The sequence below is a fragment of the Leguminivora glycinivorella genome, chromosome 2 (assembly GCF_023078275.1).
Source record: "Leguminivora glycinivorella isolate SPB_JAAS2020 chromosome 2, LegGlyc_1.1, whole genome shotgun sequence".
NCBI lineage: Eukaryota > Metazoa > Arthropoda > Insecta > Lepidoptera > Tortricidae > Leguminivora > Leguminivora glycinivorella.
This window is the reverse complement of record NC_062972.1, coordinates 9,293,565-9,317,156: the sequence shown is the minus strand read 5'-3', so window position 1 is coordinate 9,317,156 and position 23,592 is coordinate 9,293,565. Positions and strand designations below refer to the sequence as shown.

The 23,592-nt window shown below is 37.8% G+C and overlaps 1 protein-coding gene across 1 annotated transcript in view; it reads left to right on the top strand.

Annotated features, from left to right (window-relative positions):
* Positions 1-22,706, top strand: part of LOC125242288 — a 47,822-nt gene extending 25,116 nt beyond the window's left edge. The window contains exons 2-5 of the mRNA XM_048151051.1: positions 11,497-12,993; positions 13,226-13,410; positions 20,613-20,827; positions 21,758-22,706. Of these exons, the coding sequence (XP_048007008.1) occupies positions 11,497-12,993; positions 13,226-13,410; positions 20,613-20,827; positions 21,758-21,992 (2,132 nt within the window). The 3' untranslated portion in view covers positions 21,993-22,706. The remainder of the gene's footprint in view (positions 1-11,496; positions 12,994-13,225; positions 13,411-20,612; positions 20,828-21,757) is intronic.
* Positions 22,707-23,592: the final 886 nt, after the last annotated feature.

Genomic DNA, 23,592 nt, shown 5'->3' with positions numbered 1-23,592 from the left:
TGTTTCGATAGATTAATGTTAATATGTACTTAGGTACCTAGAACTAGAAGTAACATGGGACAGGACCAACCTACATGTAATTTATATTACCTAGGTACATACCCTTATAAAAGGGGCTTTTATTGTTAATTGGTATGCGGTGCTCTCGCACTCGAATGTTCTCGTTAACACGTTGGCCACTATGATATGTGATGTGGATACGATAAAGCGCCAACTTCAAAGGCGAGTTATATTGCATCAGCATCAAAAGTTGATGTTGCGTTGTTTCAGCGTTACTATTGATGCTGACTGTACACTCCGCATCAATAGTAGGTATATATATATATATGTATTTTGTAAGATTTGCCAACATGTAATCTAAAATACCCTATAATGGACGGTGATGCCATTATGGACAAAAAAACCGGCCAAGAGCGTGTCTGGCCACTCTCAGTGTAGGGTTCCGTAGTTTTCCGTATTTTTCTTAAACTTAGTACAGACAAATTACTGAACCTATCAAGTTCAAAACAATTTTCCTAGAAAGTCTTTATAAAGTTCTACTTTTTTGATTTTTTCATATTTTTTAAACATATGGTTCAAAAGTTAGAGGGGGACACACACTTTTTTTTCCTTTCGGAGCGATTATTTCCGAAAATATTAATATTATCAAAAAACGATTTTAGTAAACCCTTATTAATTTTTAAATACCTATCAAACAATATATCACACGTTGGGGTTGGAATGAAAAAAAAAATGTCCCTACTTTACATGTAGGGAGGGGGGGGGGGGTACCCTAACAAAACATTTTTTTCACTTTTTATTTTACCACTTTGTCGGCGTGATTGATATACATATTCGTACCAAATTTCAGCTTTCTAGTGCTAACGGTTACTGAGATTATGCGCGGACGGACGGACGGACGGACAGACAGACAGACATGGCGAAACGATAAGGGTTCCTAGTTGACTACGGAACCCTAACTAGTTGACTACGGAACCCTAAAAACACAAATCCTTAAAAAGAAGTATCTAAAATTAGTTTCTAAAAACTGACAGCAATGTACCATAAACTAGAGTCATAGAGCTGCTTAATTTTGAAGTTTAATTCGGTTATTTCTGAAGGATTTGGCGGCAAGGTAAAAGTCATCAGTTTACTGAAAAAAATATCAGGTCGAATATCTGCGCTGCGAATATCTTAGTAATGTTGTTAAGAGAGTTGAGTTCATGTATAAAATAATACTCGGTGTAAACTTGAATGAGTTTTACTTACTGCATTAAGCATGAGATAAGGTATAAAACATACTAGTTTGTTACTCCAAAGATATAAAGAAATAGTGTTATTTTGCGAGTGTCCATAACTGGAACCCGAAAACTGCGTACCTCCTATGATGGACAAGGAACAATTTGCGAAATCAAAATTTACAAGAAACAATCCTATGTTAAAATAACCCAAAATAATTTTTTTTGGGGTATATAAAATTGACTCATTGAGTATCAGTTGGCTTTAAAAGCAAAATTTTAAACTTATTTCACTGTCCATAATGGGGGATCCATTACTGGACAAATGCCGTCCATGATTGGAGAAAAAACACCTCGTTTTAATTTGTTAACTATGAAGAAACCAATAGGAGTATCTATTATGCAATACGCTTGAAATGTAAAAGAAGGATAAGACATTCAAGTTTTAAGACGCTTAGCGGTAGAATTTTTACACGTGTCAGTGAAATATCAAAAATAGGCTAAATATTATCTTAAACCGTCCATGATTGGGTCCGTTACCTTAAGTATAACATCAAAACAAATTATATATTTTAAGTAGGTATTCAACATTTGGTGCAGCCTGCAAGTGGGTACATTTACCTAAATGCAGTTACCTATAGTCATTATGAAATGTAGGAAGAAATGCATATAAAACAGTATACAATATGTTACACTATCTGTCTCTACAAATAACCTACGCAATAGCATCGTGCCATCACAATCGTGAAGTATAGCGAGGTAAGTATGCAAGTTGCGTTGGTCAGTGACTTCTGCCGTCAAACACCGCGTAATATCATCTAATCGGTAATGCGGCGTTTATGTAATAAGTTTTGGCGTCGACTAGCACTTGGTCGCGTTTCGCTTTCACTGTGGGCCATGTAGTGTAGGTAGGCAAAGTTAGTCCACTTTCTCAGTTTGGGTGATTCCACTGGTAGCTTTATGCTAAATATTTGAAAACGTTTGAAAGGAATACTCAATTCACGTTCAGTTATAATTATCAGCAAGTGGGTACGGATAGTAACGGATAGCTATATCAAATATTAATGAGTAGGTATGCTACTACGATTATGATCAGTCTTATATTTGATTTTAAAAACCGGTTTTGTGACAACTAATAATTTGAATTTATTTGTGGGTATATGTAGAGGTATGAATGTAATCACTAGACCTAGCGGTCAAGAGCTATGACCGGCGTTAGAAGACTTTCACCAGTAGGCACACATGATGGCAGCACGTCTTTGTCTAATTGTATTAATGACATAAGGACGGGTAGTCTATCTCGCGGCGAGTGTGCGGCCATTCGTTAAACTAGATAGTGTGCTTCGTTATAAAATACATAAATATATTCAACGCACTTGAGACATTAACTTATACATTTTTTAAAATAAAATTAGCGTGCCTACTCGTTTTTTTGAGATTAGTAGTAGTTCGGCAATTAATAATTATTGTACCAAATAAGTAGAATAGAATAGTTATGCGTTTTACTTTCTAGGAGTTATTAGATTCGTCTTAGAATGCGGACAATGCTGTAAACTAAGTTCAGTAACGCTATCGCAGTTTAACAGAAGCGCGCATTATTGTGCATTTCCCAGTTAACACGCATACCAACTTTGGCAATTGACCGGATATCGAACATCCGTTTGTAATAAGTAATCAATCACCAAACTAGTATATTATAATATTGAATACTTAAAACTTTCAAATGTTTAATTGAAGATTCCTACATGTTCAATCTCATGTTAATAATCGATAATGATATTATGTATGTAGGTATTATATCATTCGTTACGTATCTTAAGTATGACTATGTTACTTAGATATTACTCAGTTTTTTTTTATTTCATACAAATAAGGTACAGAATTATATGAATTAACTACTGTGCCGGTCTGTCTTACTGTGAGAAAAACCAAGATTTATTGAATACTTTTCAAGAATAAAAGATCTAATCAGAGATTGAATACTAGAGTTAATTGCTCTGACATTACATTTATCCCTATAATTAATTAGTATTGATAGAATATAATTATGTCCAATCAAATATATAAACCTTCAATCAAATATATAATATATAATCAAATATTATACCTTCTCGATAAAATCGCTTCAATAAAATTGAACTATTTAGGCCTCGCATTAGGGATAGGTAAGGTAGTGATTCCTACTAAATTGTCATTAGAATGGAGACATAATTCCCAGTCCCAGGTCACGAATTGATGGGATCAGAGCGCGCGTGCGCGCAGACCCCATAAGTTGTGAGGCGTGAGCATTGTGCACGGTCCGCTGAGCGTGCGTCGCCCGCGCAGCGGAACCTGCCGTGTTCTATCATTCCTATCACTACCTCAGTTCTCTTCTAGTATCAACCATTCTAAGTTTCATCGCTAACTACGTATGAATCTTCCGAATCTTGAGATCAAGCGGTGGCAAATGGTGTGTTTGTAAGACGCTGCGAATAAAATTGCTGTCCTTATCTCGAGATGACATTCTTGCATTGTTCAAATGACCTAATTCTGAGTTAATTGCAGACAATTTTTTGTTATATCATAATACCGAATGCGGTATGGAAGTAGGTACTTATGTACTTCAAGCATTGGTTGGAGTTTAAATGTCAGTAAGATGTATTGAAATGAGCATAACATGTTAAGTACTGTTTTTTCCAAATCTGTAACGTTTCGTTTAATTTAATTAAAATTAAAGGAGAAACCTGATCACTTAGAAAACTATACATATTAGGTTTATGACTGTCCTATGCAACATCACATTATGTATGTGTAATCTATATTTATAATGGGGAACAGACAACCTACAGAAGTAAGCATAACCTAGCATTTTTCCCAGCCTAAATAATTAGTGCTAGTAGATCTACTTTCCGAATCAATCTTGTTTACTTTTACCCGGTCATCGGCATCCTCAGTTTTATTACTTACTATTTGTTTGTATAAGTCTTCTTTTTTACTTATTACTTAACCAGGGGCCCATTTCCCGAAGCTACAAGTTACAATTACAAGCGGATGTCAATGTCTAATATGACAAGTTGGAAAGAGACTTCCGCTTGTAACTTTCAGTTTTGAGAAATGGGCCCCAGTGCCCCCAGTTTTTTCGTCATTTTCACACACTGACAGGTATATTTTCTCTATCGCCTGTGACATCAAAATCTTAGCTTGACTGTAAATGCCTATACTTTTCATTAATTCACCTAAGTAATTTTTACTTCCCACCACTGAGTGAGGGATTAGTTTTAAATAGGTAGCAAAAACTTCTTGAATGTGCCATTCATAAGTACAACCTTTGATTTTACTGTAAGATTATAATTTACTGTTGCGCGAATAGAAACAATTGGTATGTATCAAAGAGGATCGAGTATTATAGAGAGTTACTGTCGAAGTAAAATGTGTAATCACAGTGCATAGACTGCCATCTCTTGACACAGGCTTAAAACTTTTGAACCTCAGTTTTGACAACTTGGCCCATATTCTTAGCTTGATATGTATTAAAATGTCAAATATTAATATTAGCGTCATCTAGCTGAGCGTACCCCAAAGGTGTAACGCCATCTTGGCCACCGTACCTTTTTCTCTATGGCTTTGAGGTACGTTTTTTTCTTAGACCTTATCCGTCTATACGGAGTTACATATTATGTCTTTGGAATGTATGTACCTATATGATAAGTAAAGTAATTTATTCTTTACCTACCCTCTCTTTATAAAGGTTTCACATATATGTTATCAATAGTAGAAAGTTAGCGTTTTCTAACACACAGTGCATCATACATAAGATACGACACAAAGTAACCCAGTCATACATACCTAACTTCATCATCATGTCAGCTCTTTATAAATCGTCTACGCTGAACGCCAATTATCTCGATCCAGAAGTGACTCGCATTCTTCCGAATGTCGTCCATCCAAAGAGTTCACTCTTCCTAGCTGCATGCTTGTTAGCAACATGTGTATGTCCCGCTCAACTCCGTTTCAGTTTGGTAATGACAAAACCCACGTCTTGCACTTCAAGATCTCAGCATACCTTACGTAGATATGTATATACATTACTAAGTACTTATCATTATAACTCATCTCGTTGCCAGGTAGACTAATATGTATTCTGTGCAGGTAGCTAGAAATTCATATTAGTATAAACGTCATAACTAAATAAACTTGAATTTCTGTGAAAAATCTTAATTCTTGCTCGGTCGACACTACATCATGCCAATCACGGAAGTACAGTTTAGGTAGTAGGTGCATATTGCTAAAATAAGAAACGCGAGTAGACGTGGTAATAACTGCCGGCACCAATATTTTTATTTTATAAAAACAAAGTCGTATTGACCTTGTCTGAACCAAATCGAGAAGTAAATGCTCTTAATTCCGCCATTCACAACACAGCACAGGACCAAATTTCACTAGGTAATACAATAAGTAGTAGAAGTAAATAATAATCAGTCTCTTGACTCTACCACAAAATTTGTCAGCCAACGTGTATCACTTGTACTTATAAAAATAATAACAGAATAGGTTTACTATTAAATATAGGTGGATACATATATTTAATATATTATTTATGTGATGTTTGTCGGTTTTATTTTGATGGTACAACAAAGTACATATTTACATTCTTTATTGTAATTTAAATATATAAAACATGATTTTTCCGAAAGAACTGTAATGTAAGATAAGAACCTATCAAGTTTGATCAATTAGTTTCCTTTTCTGGTCCGCAATGTTAAAAATAAAATTAATGATTAGGTACACCAAGTCGAGTCCAAGCACTGTAATAAAAGATTATGTGTGTAAAAGCTTAACACTATGGCTACCGTCGTGTCTTGGCGGGTAATAAAGTTGTAATTAAATATTGGCTCTCACAGTCACAAGGTTAAGCTGTGGCGTGGCAATGCCAGGTTAACTTCATCAATAAAATTGATAGTTTAATGACACAAATACATTGAAATTAAATTGTTTTGCTTACTGCTGCAGATTAAGATGGTTCTCTGTATTTACCGAAAATAGTCGTGTTTTATCACTAAATAATACTACTTATTCTCACTAATAAAATTGTGCAGCGACTATCATATGTCTAGTGTAGTAAAAGTTTATCACGTTTTTATGCAGGTATTGCAGGTAGTACTTAACATTTTATTTAATACATCGCTTTTTTTTGTATGGAAAGCAAACCACTTCTAGTCGGCAACCAGTTGAATCCAAAATTTTATTTTTGGCAGCACTAATTTTGCAGTGGTTGCTGATAGCCTACCGTAAATTATTAGCAACCTTTGTTTTATTACGCGATCATGCTTTACAATCAATTTGTAGACCGCAACACAAATAAAATTGAGGGTTGCGGCACTTTGGCGGTCTACAAATTATTATTTAGAGGGCAGTAAGCAAATTGAACTTTGAAATCGTGTGGCAGGGGCAGTTCCTACGGCTGTCATGACGTGGGAGCACGAAAGGACCTATAAGTAAATGGTTATAACATTAGTAGGTACTTGAATAACCTTATTCTAAAGGGCAAATTCGTTCTTATCACTAACCCCAATTAAGTGAATGTCGAGGTTTCTTGTGTTATGATATTATTTGATTATGAGATTCGTCAGTTAATCAGATAATTTTCTATTAAACCGGTGGCGAACAAGCATACGGTCCACCTGATAGTAAGCTTATGGACTCCTTCTAGAGGCGAGGCCGTTCAGCATAGCTGGGCATTAACTCGTTAATTAACGAAGTTAACATTTCGTTTAACGGTTTAACTTAACTATAAAAAATGTTATCGGACTCGTTTACTTCCGTTAAATTTCTCCGAGTCCGTTAATTGTTAATCCAGCAGGACAGGCGCCACCTGCGTTCAAAAACACGTTCTGAACGCTACTATAAAAGCCCGAAGTACGGCAAATTCTAGTATTTACCAGTAAATCCTTAGTTTTACCGATGTCGATCGCTAAAAGCCCGAAATATTACCTAAGTATTGTTCACGTGGGTTCGCTTTTACCAACGTTGATTCCGCCTGCGCGATTGACGCCATGGCGACTATTCTAGTGATAGGGCAGCAAATTCAAGCAGAATTTACCACATTTACTTCCCTAGCCTCTACCGCCCCAAGTGCCCCAACAGTCCCAACACCACCAGCATCACGGCCTAGCCACGACAATGGTCTAAGGCGTCTTGCGGCAGCGGCAAGCGGTAAGTCACAAAAACAAAAACGCAGCGCGCGCGAGGCATGCCACGACCTTGCCGCTGTTCGAAATCGCGCGCGGGTTTTTACGGGCCTACCCGCGGGAGCGGCGCGCGGGGCGGCGCGCGACTCAAACAACTGTAGCGCGCCGCGCGAGCGGTGCCACGACATTACAGCGGCGCGACCGGCCTAGGCGGCTACATGGGGCTAGCGATTCCGCGCGAAACAAAACATTTTGTTTTTATTATGAGCGTCTTGAACCCGAAACCTTTATTTAATGAAAATTGAATTGTACTTTCGCGTATGTAGTATGTAATAATGATTTCAAACATATTTTTGTATAGTATTTATTCGTATTACTCTTAATTTTTTTCTAAGTGTTTATTTATATTAAGTATCATTTCACTAGCCATAAAATAAATTCCATGTACTTAGTCATCACACATATTCTCTTGTACATGACGTAATTGACTAATTAAAGCATTCTATGCACTTTAGAGTCATATTCGACAGTAAAAAACATGTTTTTAAATATGAAAACGTTCTGGCCGCTCCTAGGCCCTGCCGCCGCTTCTAAAAGTACGTGGCATGGCTAGCGCCCGCGCGCGTTTCCCGCGCAGCCCAGCCGCCCCGCTCGCCGCCCATTGTCGGCCTAGCCACGACAATGGTCTAGCCAAGAGAATACGTGTGATGACTTGCTGCTCTCCATGAATTTAGCTTCGGCACTGGCAGTAGCTCAGGCGATCAAATGATACTTCCACAAATGCACCTAAAAAATTCAATAGGCTACGAACTTCGGGCTTTTACAGTAATATAATAAAACATTATATGTTTGATAAACACTAAAATTACATACTTTTCTCACGTGTTAACGTACAATATCATTTTCATTAAACTAAAGGTTTCGGGTTCAAGAATGTATAAAACGATTAACAAAGTTAATGTTTTTTAGTTTCGGATTAGCGATTATCGAAGTTAACTATTTGATTAACGGTGTCCAGCTATGCCGTTCAGCTATAAAAAGTCGGACAGAAACTGAACACTATGGCGCGCTATCGAGATCAAGAAATATCCAAACTTTAATCGAAGATGGCTTTACTTTACCACCGCTTAGGATCCAGTAGTACATCTGGTAATGGAACAAAAACCACGACTAAGACTGTGAGGCATTTGTGTTGTAGCGGCAAGGTCGTTGCAGCATGTTTTTGTCAATTTTGTGTAAATTAATTAATTGATTAATTGTTTTTGACTTACCGTATTGGCCGCAATTTTTTTAAATATTGTCGTAACTAGCTTTATTTCGTGGCTAGTGTGCTGTGATCCTGCTTTAGAAATCTATATTAGGTATTTATGGTCATGGTTCGCTAATATTTCTTGTATGTGGGTAGCTTTTGCACATTGTAATTTTTCCTCAGTCACCCGTTGACCACGAACCACGAACGCTGTAAAGTGTTCGAAACGTCGGGATGAATTGTAAATTAATTATACGCGATTTAATCCGTTTCCATAGTTTTATATTTCACTATGAGTTAGGTTTAGATGAACAAATAATACGACAATAACGGTTTTTAGTGACTACAAGCAGGTATTTAGGGTTGTCAAAGGTCGGCAACGCATAAGTGGCTCCCCCAAGCGCGGATCCAGCTTCGTGTCCAGGGGGGGTCACGTGGTAAAGGCCCGGGGCCCCAGGGGGGGGGGGGTCACGTGGTTATTTGTATGGCCAACTTAGGCTCCAGGGGTGGGAGGGGTCATGACCCCCCCCTGGATCCGCGCATGGGCTCCCCTTATGTTGCTTAGATATGTCATGTCCAATGGCGACGATGACTGCTTCTCATCAGGTGGCTCGTCTGCTGCATATATCATTAAAAAAAATTGGCTGCGGTTTTCTGTTAATGTAGAGCACTTTTTCAGGGCACCTTTAAATTACAGGTTCGACTCTGTCGCTTTCTTTTAATAACGCACTGCTATATCCTGTGTAGACACCGACACAGAGACCACAAGTTTTTGTTACTTACTTGCTTCCGGGTGACCAAGTCGTGCTTTCAGCATAGTGCTTGATTAAATAGATTATTCGTATTCAATATTACATTCAACGGTTGGAGATTAATCATAGTCGATATGAACCAATATAGCCAGGATGCGGATCTCGCTGAGCCAGTCACTTCTCCAAGGCTTTACCTACCCGCGTACGACACACGATCCTGCCTTTCTAAATACCTAATACCTACTCATTATTTTGTTGCTACTTGCTGTGACGACAGCAACTGCATTTCATTATTCATGACATGACCCTGATTTAGTTTAATGATTTAACAAATTACAAAAGTTAGGCATTTAGCTTAACACTTTCGCTACCAAGAACCCGACTGTCGGGCACACCGCTCGTAGAAGCGTAGCCGATTACATGGGTTTCCCCGTATGTAGCGAAAATGTCGTAGCGCCGCGTAGAGCCCGGTTTCGAAAGTGTTAAAATATGTTTAAACTAGTTTTTGCCCGCGGCTTCGCTCGCGTTAGGAAGAGACAAAAAGTAGCCTATGTCACTCTCCATCCGTTCAAATATCTCCACCTAAAAAATCACGTCAATTTGTCGCTCCGTTTTGCCGTGAAAGGCGGACAAACAAACAGACACACACTTTTCCATTTATGATATTAGTACGTATACAATATTTAATAACGTCTAGAACTGTTTAAATTTGAAAATAAAAACCCGTCCCCGTTCTGGGAAAAGACAAAATACTCTTTATCTCGGATGTCGCGCCTTATGGGGCTCGTAGAGTAAAAAGTACAGAATCTAGTGTCTGAACTCTTATATTCATACAAGAAGTAAGTGATTTTTCGAGAACTTAAATAGGTACGTAATTTCGCAAATGCAATATTATATAGAGCAGCGATGTGGATCAAATAAAAATTATACTTTTAAATTACCTTTCATCTTCTCTAATGGTACCTAGTATATTTGACTTAGGTGATGCTCTTTATTTATTGACAGCCTTCTTTCGTTTACCTAGTCTAGTCTACCTAGCTACTGAGTGCCATTTCATCATTCAGGTTCCGATAAGCTACCTACTCGTACTTCGTACTTACAACAATTTTACATTAGACGATAGCGCTATAAAACGCAGTGCTCCTGCAATCTATTTCTAACGGTAAGACACTGTCCATGGTTGTGACACTTTTGGAGTGAAAGTTGTGAAGTTAACGAATCTACGCATATATAAGAACTAGAACTGTATTTATGGTCGAAGCGTAACTTATTCAAGTACCATTTAATTTCATAACTGTTGTTTAACGTACATTTAAGATTTATCTCGCGTCTTCACCCACGAATTAAGAGATGGAATTTAGATCATGAAAGTAAAATGTGTTGCGATTTCCGATGCTATTGGACCGATTAAATTTATTACTTAACTGGGACCTCGACGGTTAAGTAGAATACCGAAGATAATGATTGATGTTCTAATAGGTACTTTGATTTTATTAACTAAGTATTATGAAACCGATGTGACGGGCATTCACCGAGAGCAACTAAAGTAGAACGAAACAGGTGTTAGGTGGTACTCCAGCAAAGACGAGTGAGACGTTTAATATGATGCTGCATTGTAATTATTATAATGTCAGTGGTTTGAGGTGATATACATATCGTATTGCGCGATCATTACGTAATAAATAACTTTGTAGGATATTGGTATGACTGAGCTTTTTGACTTTGACTGCCGTGTGCCCGGATAATGTTGGCATTCTAACATATATTTATCAATATGTAGGTTAAGCGATTGTTAATTATAACGAATTTTAAATATTCGTGATGAAAACAGATACGATCTAACTACCTTAGCAATCGTTTATTAATTATAATGAACCCCAAGGCAACCGAATGTTGAATCGTATCATTAACATTGTTGAGGCCATTCTTTGAACAATATGGGCTCGTTAATTGTTTTTATCAGATTAATTACGAGATGGTACCTACGACTTTTTTTATTGTGACTAGACGTAGTAACTAATTATTAATCTGTGTTTCAGCCTAGGTAAAGGTCACGTTACCTTTACAGACTAAAGATGTCCAAATTAAATCAAACTATTTTTTTGTTTCAGTTATACCATCTTTAGTGACATCAATTACGGTGTCATCAAATGGAAACAGTCCAGAAGTCAAAATGTTTGGCGGAATGATGGTTGATATGCAAAAAGGTTTTGTACCAATGACGCCTCGCTCAGAAATGACCCCATCGGCTACAACTAATTACGCTAAAAGTAGAAAAATCAATCAAATAAATTCTACAAAACTTTCCATAAACGAGAGATATAGGAGATTGATACCTTACATGACTTTTTACTATGCTAATGATTTAGTCACACCTACCCCAGAAACATACAAAAACGTTGAAGTCGAAAAAGCTCAAATAATTGAGGGCAGTACCGTTGGTCAATTGTCGGATCGTCAGCCTAAGAAAATAGTATATTCAACCTATAGAAATATACCTAGATACCAAGGCAACAGACTCACCCACTACAATATAGCGTCAGCAAATCCGACTAAAATATACAAGGAAGTAACTTACAACCAAGCACCAAAAGTATCAAATTACAATCCCTTTATAACTGAACACGGTCATTTAGAACATCAAGACTTTGGAAGATTAGCTCAAAAACCCAGCTTTAAACCAATAAATGTTCCTGTGGTAGCTACCACTCACAAACCATATTTGAATCTACAACAAAATGAGGATCCCGTTAATATACAGTATTATTTTTCGGAAAAAGATCATACACCGAAGTATAAATTAGTGCCTTACGACCAAACTCCTCCTGTAAAAGTATTACCCCATAATGAACATGTTTATGACGCTCCTAAAAGACCAGTCTCAGTACCTGTGATAGCCTCAAAAGAACAAGTTTACATAAAGCCTAGGCCGAGACCACAATATGTGTATGAAGATGTAGAGGTCCAGCAGCAAATCACGAGGAAGCAACCATCGATAGTGTCGGAGAATTATTACGAAAAGCGACCTAGCATCGATGTATCAAAGCCCGATATCCTCGGCGGATTTAAACCTATTGTCAGTTATACTCAACCTACGGAAGCTCCAGTTTATACAACTTTGCCCGAGCAACCACTGCCCCATTTCGAAAGTCAGAAACAACAACCTATCCAAGTGATTGAAACGACATCCATTACAGAAGTTAACCATTACAGGCCGAACTACTACGAGTATATTGTTGAGCAACCAACCTACAAACCTGTGCCGGTCAGCCCTGCTATTCCAGCGAGTTCGATGACCATAGGAGATCTATTGAACTCATTGCAATTGAATAAATCAATTCCCAAACCTATAACGAGAGAAAATGTCGCATCCTCAATAAGGACGTTACTGCAAGTGCTGAACGCATTAAAAGCGATGCCACAACAGAACGAAGTAGACGTGCCCATATTGAGCACGCCAAAGCCATTCGTTGCACCTGAAACAGTTGAAGTGACAGTGAAGCCAGTGATAAAAGTTACTCCAGCCCCCGTGGCAAGTGTTGAGGATCTCCACGAAGAACAATATCTAGCGCCTGTTAACCAGCCTTCGCAACATATCGACGGTGACGGTAAGCGCTGTTATTGAAAAATTTTACATTAGGTACATAAAGGCCGCGCCAAACATTGTTTTACCTTCGATCACGGTCAGAGCCTGTGGTCACAGAATACTCATACAATACAAGTCATACACCGTAACGTAACCATAGCTAATGCCCGCAGAGTGGCAGTAAAACTTGAGCACCCCTACCCCTTTGGAGAATACAGTCCAATGTTTGTGTATCCTCACGTTGCTATCCTCAGATTACCACAGAGAGGTGACGAGTTCCCAGTCGTTCCCGCTGCGCCCGCACTCGGATGACGAGGGCGGGACGCCAGGCCGGCCGGGCGTGGACTACCCTGTGCTCACCGTCATCCCCCCCACGACCTTCAACTGCAAGACGCAGCGCTATAAAGGCTTCTTTGCGGACCCGGAGACCCGCTGCCAGGCAAGTTGGAACATTATACCAAATCCAACATTGTAAACTAACGCGAAATACATCCATCCGCGCGATACCTACGTCACGTTGGAGTAAAGAGAAAGATGGAATTTGCGAATTCTAACCTTGAACTAACCTTCGTTTCTTTGAGACCTGAAACTTCGTCATCCGATACCTTAATATCACAGAGCCAATACCTACCGCAAGATTCGTAAGCGATATCATATCGCACAGGGTTTATAGTTTATTGTTCCACACGCTCTCAATAACATATCGCATAAAATTAACATTATTGCGAGGGGTCGCTTATTATTTCATATCCTTGGATTTATGTAAGATTATATCACCGGAAAATTGGCCATAAATCTGAATGAAAAATGTATCTTGTCAGTGTTGAAAATTTAAAGGTGACAGTTCTACTCGAATACACTAAGGAACCTAATTATAATTGTGTAGGTAAAGGTATAGATTATTATCACGGTCTTGGTTCCTATAACTAAACGTTATAATATTCATAATCATGCCTATTTTGCGTGATGGTAGTCTACACTAATTTTGCTGACCCGTTTACCCTAGAAATCTAAAGGTTGAACACGCCAAAAATGGGGCACACTTAAATGTTTTCCCCTCACTAGCTCGGAAACACGTGTTTTGTCCTTTAATACCAGCGGGTAAAAACGCATTTTATCCACTAGTGGGTAAAGTAATTTGACCTTGAATAAAGTCAAATTAACTGCTTTAAAATTGATAAAAGTAGGTGAATCTAGTAATAAAGAGGATTTACTACCTGTGGAACTACTGGAAGCAGTGATAAACGCATCTTTTGCGTTGTAGTTTCCTCGCTATAGTGAGGGGAAAAGTTTTGTGTTACACTCGGGTGCAAATGTATTTTACTCCTCGTGTGTTAAAAAACTCGCAAGTTCAGGATTCTATTCTCGAACCACTCGCTTCGCTCGTGGTTAAACTATAGAATCCTTTCACTTGCTCGTTTTTCAATTCCACACTCGGCGTTAAAATACAACTTTGCCCCCTTGTATAACAAATAACTATTATTATTAAAAAAATATAATAAATAAATAAAAGATGTTTGATTTAAATATGAGCAAATTTAATGTATTATAAATGCAAACCATAATTAGTCAAGGTTTCTCGACGAATAAGCCATGGATCGTACTTTTCCGAACACGACTCTTTTGAGCCTGCACCATCACGTCAGGATACCTCTTTGTCGCTAGGTCCAGTTTTCGCCGCTCCTCCGCGAAATTAAGCTCCCCGCCTCTCTTTTAAGAAACCCTTTCATTATACTCCAATATTCCTCGATAGGCCGAAATTCTAGACAATTTAGTGGATAGCTATATTTCGGTACCACGGCTACGCCATTTGCTTTGTAGCCTTTGTACCACTCCATGACAGGTTTCGCGTACTACACCTGGCAAGGTCTGGCCAAAATAAAGGCCAGGAGTGGTGTTTCTTAATAAACGGAAGTAATCGCTTTTGTAAGCACTCTTTTTGATAGATGCTGCCTTTTATTGTTCCGGTAGTGACAAAAGAGCAGCTTCTTTTCCCGCAACTGCTAATTGCCTGCCAAACTAGGTACGTTTTTTTTTGGAAACTTAGATCTTTTTTTATTTGACAGTCTTTGGGTGCTATTTTTGCTAGTATAAAACTCTTGGCCAGGGATTTCTTAGAAATCGGATTTTATGTAAGTTTCACCGTCCATTAGAACGCAGTCAAATTTTGTTAATAAATTTTCGTATAGTTTCTCAATCGAGTTTCTGCTGCTGATTTCTGTCTTACATTCCGATCTGGTCCGTTTTGTACTTTAAAACTTCTTAGACCTGGGTAGGGTTGCAAAAAAACGGTTTTTTTTCTGGCTTGAAAAAAAAACATGAAAAAAAACCGTGAAAAAAAAAACAGTTTTTTTTTCTGGAGTATGTTTTTTTCTAAAGTACGAAATCTCAAAATTTGCAAAGTAGTTAATACTTTTATACGGTTTTTAGGGTTCCGTAGTCAACTAGGAACCCTTATAGTTTCGCCATGTCTGTTTGTCCGTCCGTCCGTCCGTCCGTCCGCGGATAATCTCAGTAACCGTTAGCACTAGAAAGCTGAAATTAGGTACCAATATGTATATCAATCACGCCAACAAAGTGCAAAAATAAAAAATGAAAAAAAAATGTTTTATTAGGGTACCCCCCCTACATGTAAAGTGGGGGCTGATATTTTTTTCATTCCAACCCCAACGTGTGATATATTGTTGGATAGGTATTTAAAAATGAATAAGGGTTTACTCAGATCGTTTTTTGATAATATTAATATTTTCGGAAATAATCGCTCCTAAAGGAAAAAAAAAGTGCGCCCCCCCCCCTCTAACTTTTGAACCATATGTTTAAAAAATATGAAAAAAATCACAAAAGTAGAACTTTATAAATACTTTCTAGGAAAATTGTTTTGAACTTGATAGGTTTAGTAGTTTTTGAGAAAAATCTGGAAAACTACGGAACCCTACACTGAGCGTGGCCCGACACGCTCTTGGCCGGTTTTAATTTAGACTTAATGTTAACTATTAAACAAATCAAATAACTTTAATTTCTGGTCTTATAAAAGTAACATTTACGAAATCTGTAGTTGGTAGTTATCACTATTTACTGTTGGCAACACCACCGCCTCTTCACGCTACACGCAGCATCGGGGATTCCCCAATAAACGTTTGTATACTGAATGTTAATTGAATTAAAATGTACGTTATTGTTATTGAAACACGTTACTACTCACGAAAAACCGTTATTGTCGTATTATTTGTTCACCTGAAAAAAAAAAACATATTTAGAAAAAAAAACCATGGTGCTCGGTTTTTTTTCATAATTCTGAAAAAAAAAAAAAAAATTGTTTTTTTTTTCTATTTACAACCCTAGACGTTTCTATTTACAACTCTACGTTTCACCTTTTGAACATACGATTGGGACATCTTTACTTTTTAGCCACGTCACGAGGTAACATCATACAATTTGGAGCAAATATCCTCAAGATGCGTTCCTTCTTTTTTATTTAACCGCCGCCTCAATTCTCTCAAGAAAGGTGGTTTTCAAGTCGTCTGTATGTTTTTTATTTTTTTTTATGTTTGTTCCACAATGTCTCCGTCGTTACTGGACCGATTTTGAAAATTTTTTTTTTTATTGAATGTATATATAGGATATGCATACAGATTGGTCCCATTTTTCTCAGAACCCAGTTCTGATGATGGGATCTTGGAGAAATCGAGGGAACTCCTCAAATCTGAAAGGCATACATATGGTGATTTTTGTGTTTTTTAAGGAACAGCATGCATTTACGTACGGAACAGTGACTTTTGGTGCAGTGGAACTGCTGATGATGGTCAGAACGGAACTCCTCAAATCTGAACGGCACGCTCATAGTGACTTTGGTATTTTTATAAGAACAACATGCACTTCCGTCCAGAACAGTGACATTTGGTGCAGTGGAACTGCTGATGATGGTCAGGACGGAACTCCTCAAGTCTGAACGGCACGCTTATGGTGACTTTGGTATTTTTATAAGAACAGCATGCACTTACGTCCAGAACAGTGACATTTGGTGCAGTGGAACTGCTAATGATGGTCAGGACCGAACTCCTCAAATCTGAACGGCACGCTTATAGTGACTTTGTTATTTTTATAAGAACAGCATGCACTTACGTCCAGAACAGTGACATTTGGTGCAGCGGAACTGCTGACGAAGATCAGATCGGAACTCCTTAAATCTGAACGGCACACTTATAGTGACTTTGGTATTTTTATAAGAATAGCATGCATTTAAGTTCAGAACAGTGACATTTATTTAGTTATGTTTGTTAAGAATATTGAGTTTTCAAGTCAAATTTTGTCAAGCTTCGATTTCTTATAATCGGATTCATGAGGAATTGTTGAGGAAACTCCTCAAACCTTAACGGTATACGGTATATATTCATTTGTGTTGGCATCAAATAATTAAAGTATTTAAAGCAGTTTTAAGAAATACCTATACATTTCTACATAATCCAACGTTCGCAGTAGCTTTCACCAGAACCCCAAAGGCGGCGGTTTTTTTTTCTTAAAAATTATTTATCCTTTATACCCTGCAACCCACCAATTCCTGACTTTCGTTCTAAAGTTAGGCGTTCCCGAAACCTTTTCAATACGCAAAAAACAGTGGATTGTGAAATTTTAATCTTTTACCCACATCCCTGTAGCTGAGTTTTGGATTTTTTGTGTTTTCGTGCAAAATAAGTTCACGTTGTTTTAGTTGCCTGTTCGATATCGCTACATATATAAGTATTTACAAAAGTAACTGAACTATGCTTTTTTACGATTTAAATGGCATCAAAAAATTTATTGTATAGGTACCTTAAGCAGCAAATGAATTTATATGCCTCAGTTTTGGCGTGTTCAACCTTTAGTCGATCCTTAATCAGTTAGACCAATTTTGCTGACCCGATTACCCTAGAAGTCTAGTCGATCCTTAATCAGTTAGACTACATCTATTTTAATGGCGTCCAGTAGGCCTAGCACATGATGGCGGCGAGAGTATGTCGCCGCGAGATAGATGACACGTCTTCTTCTAACTGTATTAATGACATAAGGACGGGTAGTCTATCTCGCGGCGACATACTCTCGCGGCCATCATGTGCTAGGGCTACAGGAACGCAACTGGATCTCAAAAAAATCAAAAAAAAAAAAAAAAAAAAAAAAAAAAAAAAAAAAATCAAAATAATTTATTCAGCAAATAGGCCACAGGGGCACTTTTACACGTCACATGTACATAGGTATTTAAAAAAATATTTAAAATTGAGTTGAAATTACAATTGATACTATTATATACTAATTCTAAGTTCTAACTAAAGTTAACTCTATACAATTAATTAGAGATGTAGAAGGTCTCTAAATGTCGAATTACAACCAAGAACTACACTAAATTTTAATATAAAAAGTACAAATACAAAAAAAAAAGTCTAAAATTACTTTAGAGGTGCAAATGACTCTAAATGTCACAACTAAAAATAAAATGTATATCTACTTAATCTAATTCTCCTTAGAGATGTATATGGTCTCCATGAGTCAAAATCATATATTTAAAATATTCACTAAAAGAAAGGAAACAAACGACAACCGAACAAAGTGTCCTAATTTAATAAAAATTAGAATTAAAGTTACTAAGTTATAACAGCCCCAGTAAGCTTAAACAGACCGGTCTTCACAGACGGCACCCGTTCACGAGTATGACGCGTATCTCAGCCATCGCCTCCCTCAACCTTTATTCGGGAAGGTGGCGACCCGATCAACGACGCCACCGAAGCAAAGACTTTTAAGTGTGCATGACATGTTCAAGCTGCCAGGCTAAATTAAATATTCAAATAATATAACATAGCTGTAAGACACTATATTCTGTGCTCGTATGTTACAAAGGAAGGAAATATAGATTTATACAATAAAATTAAAGTAAGATAAACATTAAACACATAATCTTGGAGATGTATAAGGTCTCCAAGTGTCCACAACTAAACTTAAATAAAAACAATATAATCAGACGAGAATATGTTCTCATACGTCAATTGAACACTAGTATGCTTAATTACACAATGCAGAGAAAATGAAAAAATATATACGACTTCATTCATCTATTGACAAGCAACCACCTTAAAGGCATCCCTATCATCTATAAAATCCTTCACAGTGTAGTACGCCTTACATAACAACAAACGCTTAATGCGTGCCTTAAATTTGTCAAATGGCAAATCCACTATATCGGTTGGTACTTTGTTATAAAAACGTGTACAGTTCCCGACGAAAGACGTACCAACCTTACGGAGACGGTGGGCGGTCACAGCAAGTTTATGTTTGTTCCTTGTGTTATAGTTATGGATGTCACTGTTAAGCTTGAATTCGTGGATATTTTTCCGAACATACATAATATTTTCGTATATGTATTGAGAGGCAACGGTAAGAATGTTCACCTCTTTGAATTTTTCTCTTAAAGATGCTCGACCGCCCAATCCGTAGATTGAACGGACTGCTCGTTTTTGCAGCACAAAAATAGCCTGAATGTCTGCAGCTTTTCCCCATAACAGGATCCCATATGACATAACACTGTGGAAGTAGCTAAAGTATACCAGCCTGGCCGTCTCTACGTTTGTTAGTTGTCTGATTCGCCTTACTGCGTAAGCTGCAGAACTAAGTTTGCCAGCTAAAGTGGCTATATGTGCATGCCATTGCAGTTTTGAATCCAAAGTAACTCCAAGGAAAACCGTTCGATCTTCAAATTCCAGCGTTTCACCTTTCATTTGGATCTTACTGTTATTTACCTGCTTAACGTTCGGAAGCGCAAATCTGATGCACTTGGTTTTCTTGGCGTTTAGAAGTAAGTTATTCGCCGTAAACCAGTCTGTTATGCTAGACAGTGCATCGTTGATGTTATCGAAGCTGCTTTCCTTTCTGTCAACTTTGAATATAAGAGAAGTGTCGTCAGCAAATAACACTATATCATGTTTATCTTGCACTAGTTTCGGTAGATCATTAATGTATACTAAGAACAGGAAGGGACCGAGAATTGAACCTTGAGGCACTCCAAGTGCTACCGGTGAACCTGCTGATTGAGTCCCATTGATAACAACTCGCTGAGTTCTGTCGGAAAGGTACGATGAAACAAGGTCAAGGGCAGCAGCTTTAACCCCATAGTGGCTCAATTTTCTCTTTAAATTCTCGTGATCAACGCAATCAAAGGCCTTTGATAGATCACAGAAAATTCCAACAGCATCTTGAGCTCTTTCCCAGGCGTCAAAGATGTGTTTTAGAAGTACCACACCGGCATCAGTAGTTGAACGACCTCTGGTAAAACCAAATTGATTATTGTCAAGCAATTTATTTCTGTTAAAGTGAGACAACAGTTGATTAAGAATAAGCTTCTCAAAGACCTTACTTAGCGCTGGTAATATTGAAATAGGTCTAAAGTTGGTCGGGTCTGATTTCGTTCCTGATTTAAACAGCGGGATAATTTTGCTGTGTTTCATAATATCAGGAAAAATGCCAGTTTCAATACATCTGTTGAAAAGTCTGCGAGTGGGTTGATCATGAATCTTTTCTGAGTGATACTCTTCATAGGTATTCATATTAATTTAGTTGAAAATAATCGTTAAATAACATAGCATAATTAATTAATAATGTTTACTGCAACATTTTCAGGTGTGGCACTACTGCGACCTAAACGGTGGCCAGGCGTCGTTCCTCTGCCCGAACGGCACGATCTTCTCTCAAGCCGCGCTCACGTGTGACTGGTGGTTCAACGTGCGCTGCGCGTCCACGGCGCAGCTCTACGTGCTCAACGAGAGCCTCTACAAGTACATCCTGCCGCACTCGCCCAAGTTCCCGGAGGACTACAGCGGCCCGCTAGTCGACAAGTAAGATTAGACACCGTAACTTGTACATTAAATTGTTCTCTTATATCTGTATGGGGGCTCAGAACCTCTACAAGTACGATCAAGGTGTTATAACGACGTGAACAACGCATACCTAAAGGTATTATGTAAACACGGCCATATTTTTTTTTATACCACGTCGGTGGCAAACAGGTACCTATATACGGCCCGCCTGATGGAAAGCGGTCACCGTAACCTATGGACGCCCGCAACTCAAGGGGTGTCACACACATTAAAAACTTGTACACTCCTTTTTTGAAGAACCCCATACTGTAGTTCATCGGGAATACCTCGACATAGCTCATTCCACAGCCGGAGCGTTCGTGGGAGGAAATCCCTCTGAAACCGCAGGGTGCGCGACCATTTAGGTTGCACGGTGTGTGGATGAGCGCCCTGTCGGTGGCGAGCGGTGCGATGATGAAAAGTGGGCGTTGGCATCATGTCAAACAGTTCTTCAGAACACAACCCATTTTACAGGCGATAGAACACACATAAGGAGGCGAAGTCCCTCCTTAGACTTAAGGGTTCAATACCGCCTGTGAGTTTGGGATCGTCGACAATTCGTACAGCGCGTCTCTGGATCGAGTCAAAGGGTCCAAGCTGGTATATTGCCCTTAGATGAAAGTACGGTGTCCACTTAGCTGCAGAAATAACTGATCTTCTCCCGCATTGAAACATATTTGTCAGCTTATCGTCAAACGGTTAGTCGTCAAACAGTAGATAATTTATTAGTATCAATATCATTAGTATTAACCTAACCTAACCGCGTCTTCGTTAATTAGAAAATTGAACTGCAGTGAAACCTACCTACACAATACTTAGCTTACTTCCGTAATAAAATTTTCCCTATGACTCTTTACTTATATCCGATTTAAACATTCCGCTTAATAAGTTGTTGTGTTGTTATTGCAGATACCTAACACTGAAATTTAAAGAAATGGAAGAACAGTTCAAGAAAAACAAAAATAAGAGCACAGCATCCGAGAAAATCGATTCCGACGAAAACGTGTCCACTGAGGAATCGAGCGAGAAAAATTCAGGCGAGAGCGAGGAACAAACTCACACGAGTGAAGTTAGCGTAAGCGAGCCAAGCGTCATCGTGGCCTCGCCGGGAAGCAGTGGCAATGTCCAGAGGCTAGAGGAGTAGTACTGTGTATAAAACAATATCCGATTCACTAAATTTTGCAGCATTTTTAGCCAAGGTCCGACAGAACAATGACCTTGCGCCGAATATTAATAGACGCGATAGTGTAGGCTAGGCGTCATAGACTGTGATAGAGCTAGACTCATCAGTTTTACTAATATCTATATATCTATTGTGTAAATCATTTTAGCATTGTACTAAATATTAATATGCTTGAATGTCAATAACTAGACATGATTTGCCATTTAGCTAAGTTAATATTTATATTTAAATAAGTTTGTTGCAATGACAATAATTTAAGGATTAAACTTGCCATATTTTGCCATGTTTAATTCGGATTTTGAGAGCGAAATGTCATTACTCATTAGGAAATTGTCCATGTATGTGTTGTAAAATGAGCGTGTATGTGAAAACGAAATATTTTATAAATGTGGTATACTTAGCTAGTGAATATTTAAATGTATTGTAATTAGTTAATAGGTCATTGTAACTAGCGCTCGAAGTACATTACCTGCCCTTGTCAATTAAAAATGTGATTAAAGTATAGGTGTATATAATACCGAAAAAGGCAGAAAACTCCTAAACTATTAAGTTTATGTGCAATAAATTGTATTATTAAATGTTATGTATAATAATTCATTAATAGGTGGACATTATACCACCTTACTTTGAATTACATTATATAGGTATAACCAAAATACTATTTTTATTCACCTGACAAAAACGAGAATGGACCAATGTACCCCACCCAACTTTGAGGTCCAGTATATTCTTATGTACTAGCTTTTTCCCGCGGCTTCGCTCGCGTTAGAAAGAGACAAAAAGTAGCCTATGTCACTCTCCATACCTTCAACTATCTCCACTTAAATAACCTAACCACAAAATTAAAATTATGAAAAAACCGCCGACCGCGACATTGTGTACCGATTTTCATAAAACATGGCTAAGAACACTCCCGACTAACTCAGCTTTCAAACAAAAAAACTAAATCGAAATCGGTTCATCCGTTCGGGAGCTACGATGCCACAGACAGACAGACACACACACACAGATAGAGATGGGTAGTGAGTAAATACCTACTCAAGAGTAAATATCGAGTAAAATACTCAGTATTTACTCAAAATACCCGTATTTACTCGTTTTTACTCAAATTGGTGGGTATAAACTATTTAGCGTGCTGAAATGGAAATACAAATTAGAAATATTGGTGTAATTTGTTATCGGCTACTAAGTAATCAAATTTATATGAATTTTATTTTAAAGACGTGCTCTCCATACATGTAACTTACCAACAGAAATTACCAGTTTGTTAAACACCATCTGATAGGTCTTTAAAAATTAATTGAATGTTTCTAAAAAAGTTTTTTTAATAATATGAATAGTTTTGGAATGAAACGATAATTAATGCCGAAATAATGTTTATATTATACCTTTCTAACTTTCGAATTCGTTGTTGGAAAAATATCCAGAAACCGTCAAATTATTACCCATATAATACAAAACACAAAACTAGTACTTTAAACGTCATCAGCTGAGCCATTTTTGAGTTTTCTGTAGAAAACCCTTAATAAAAGGTCGTAAGTGCCACATTAACAATCACTTC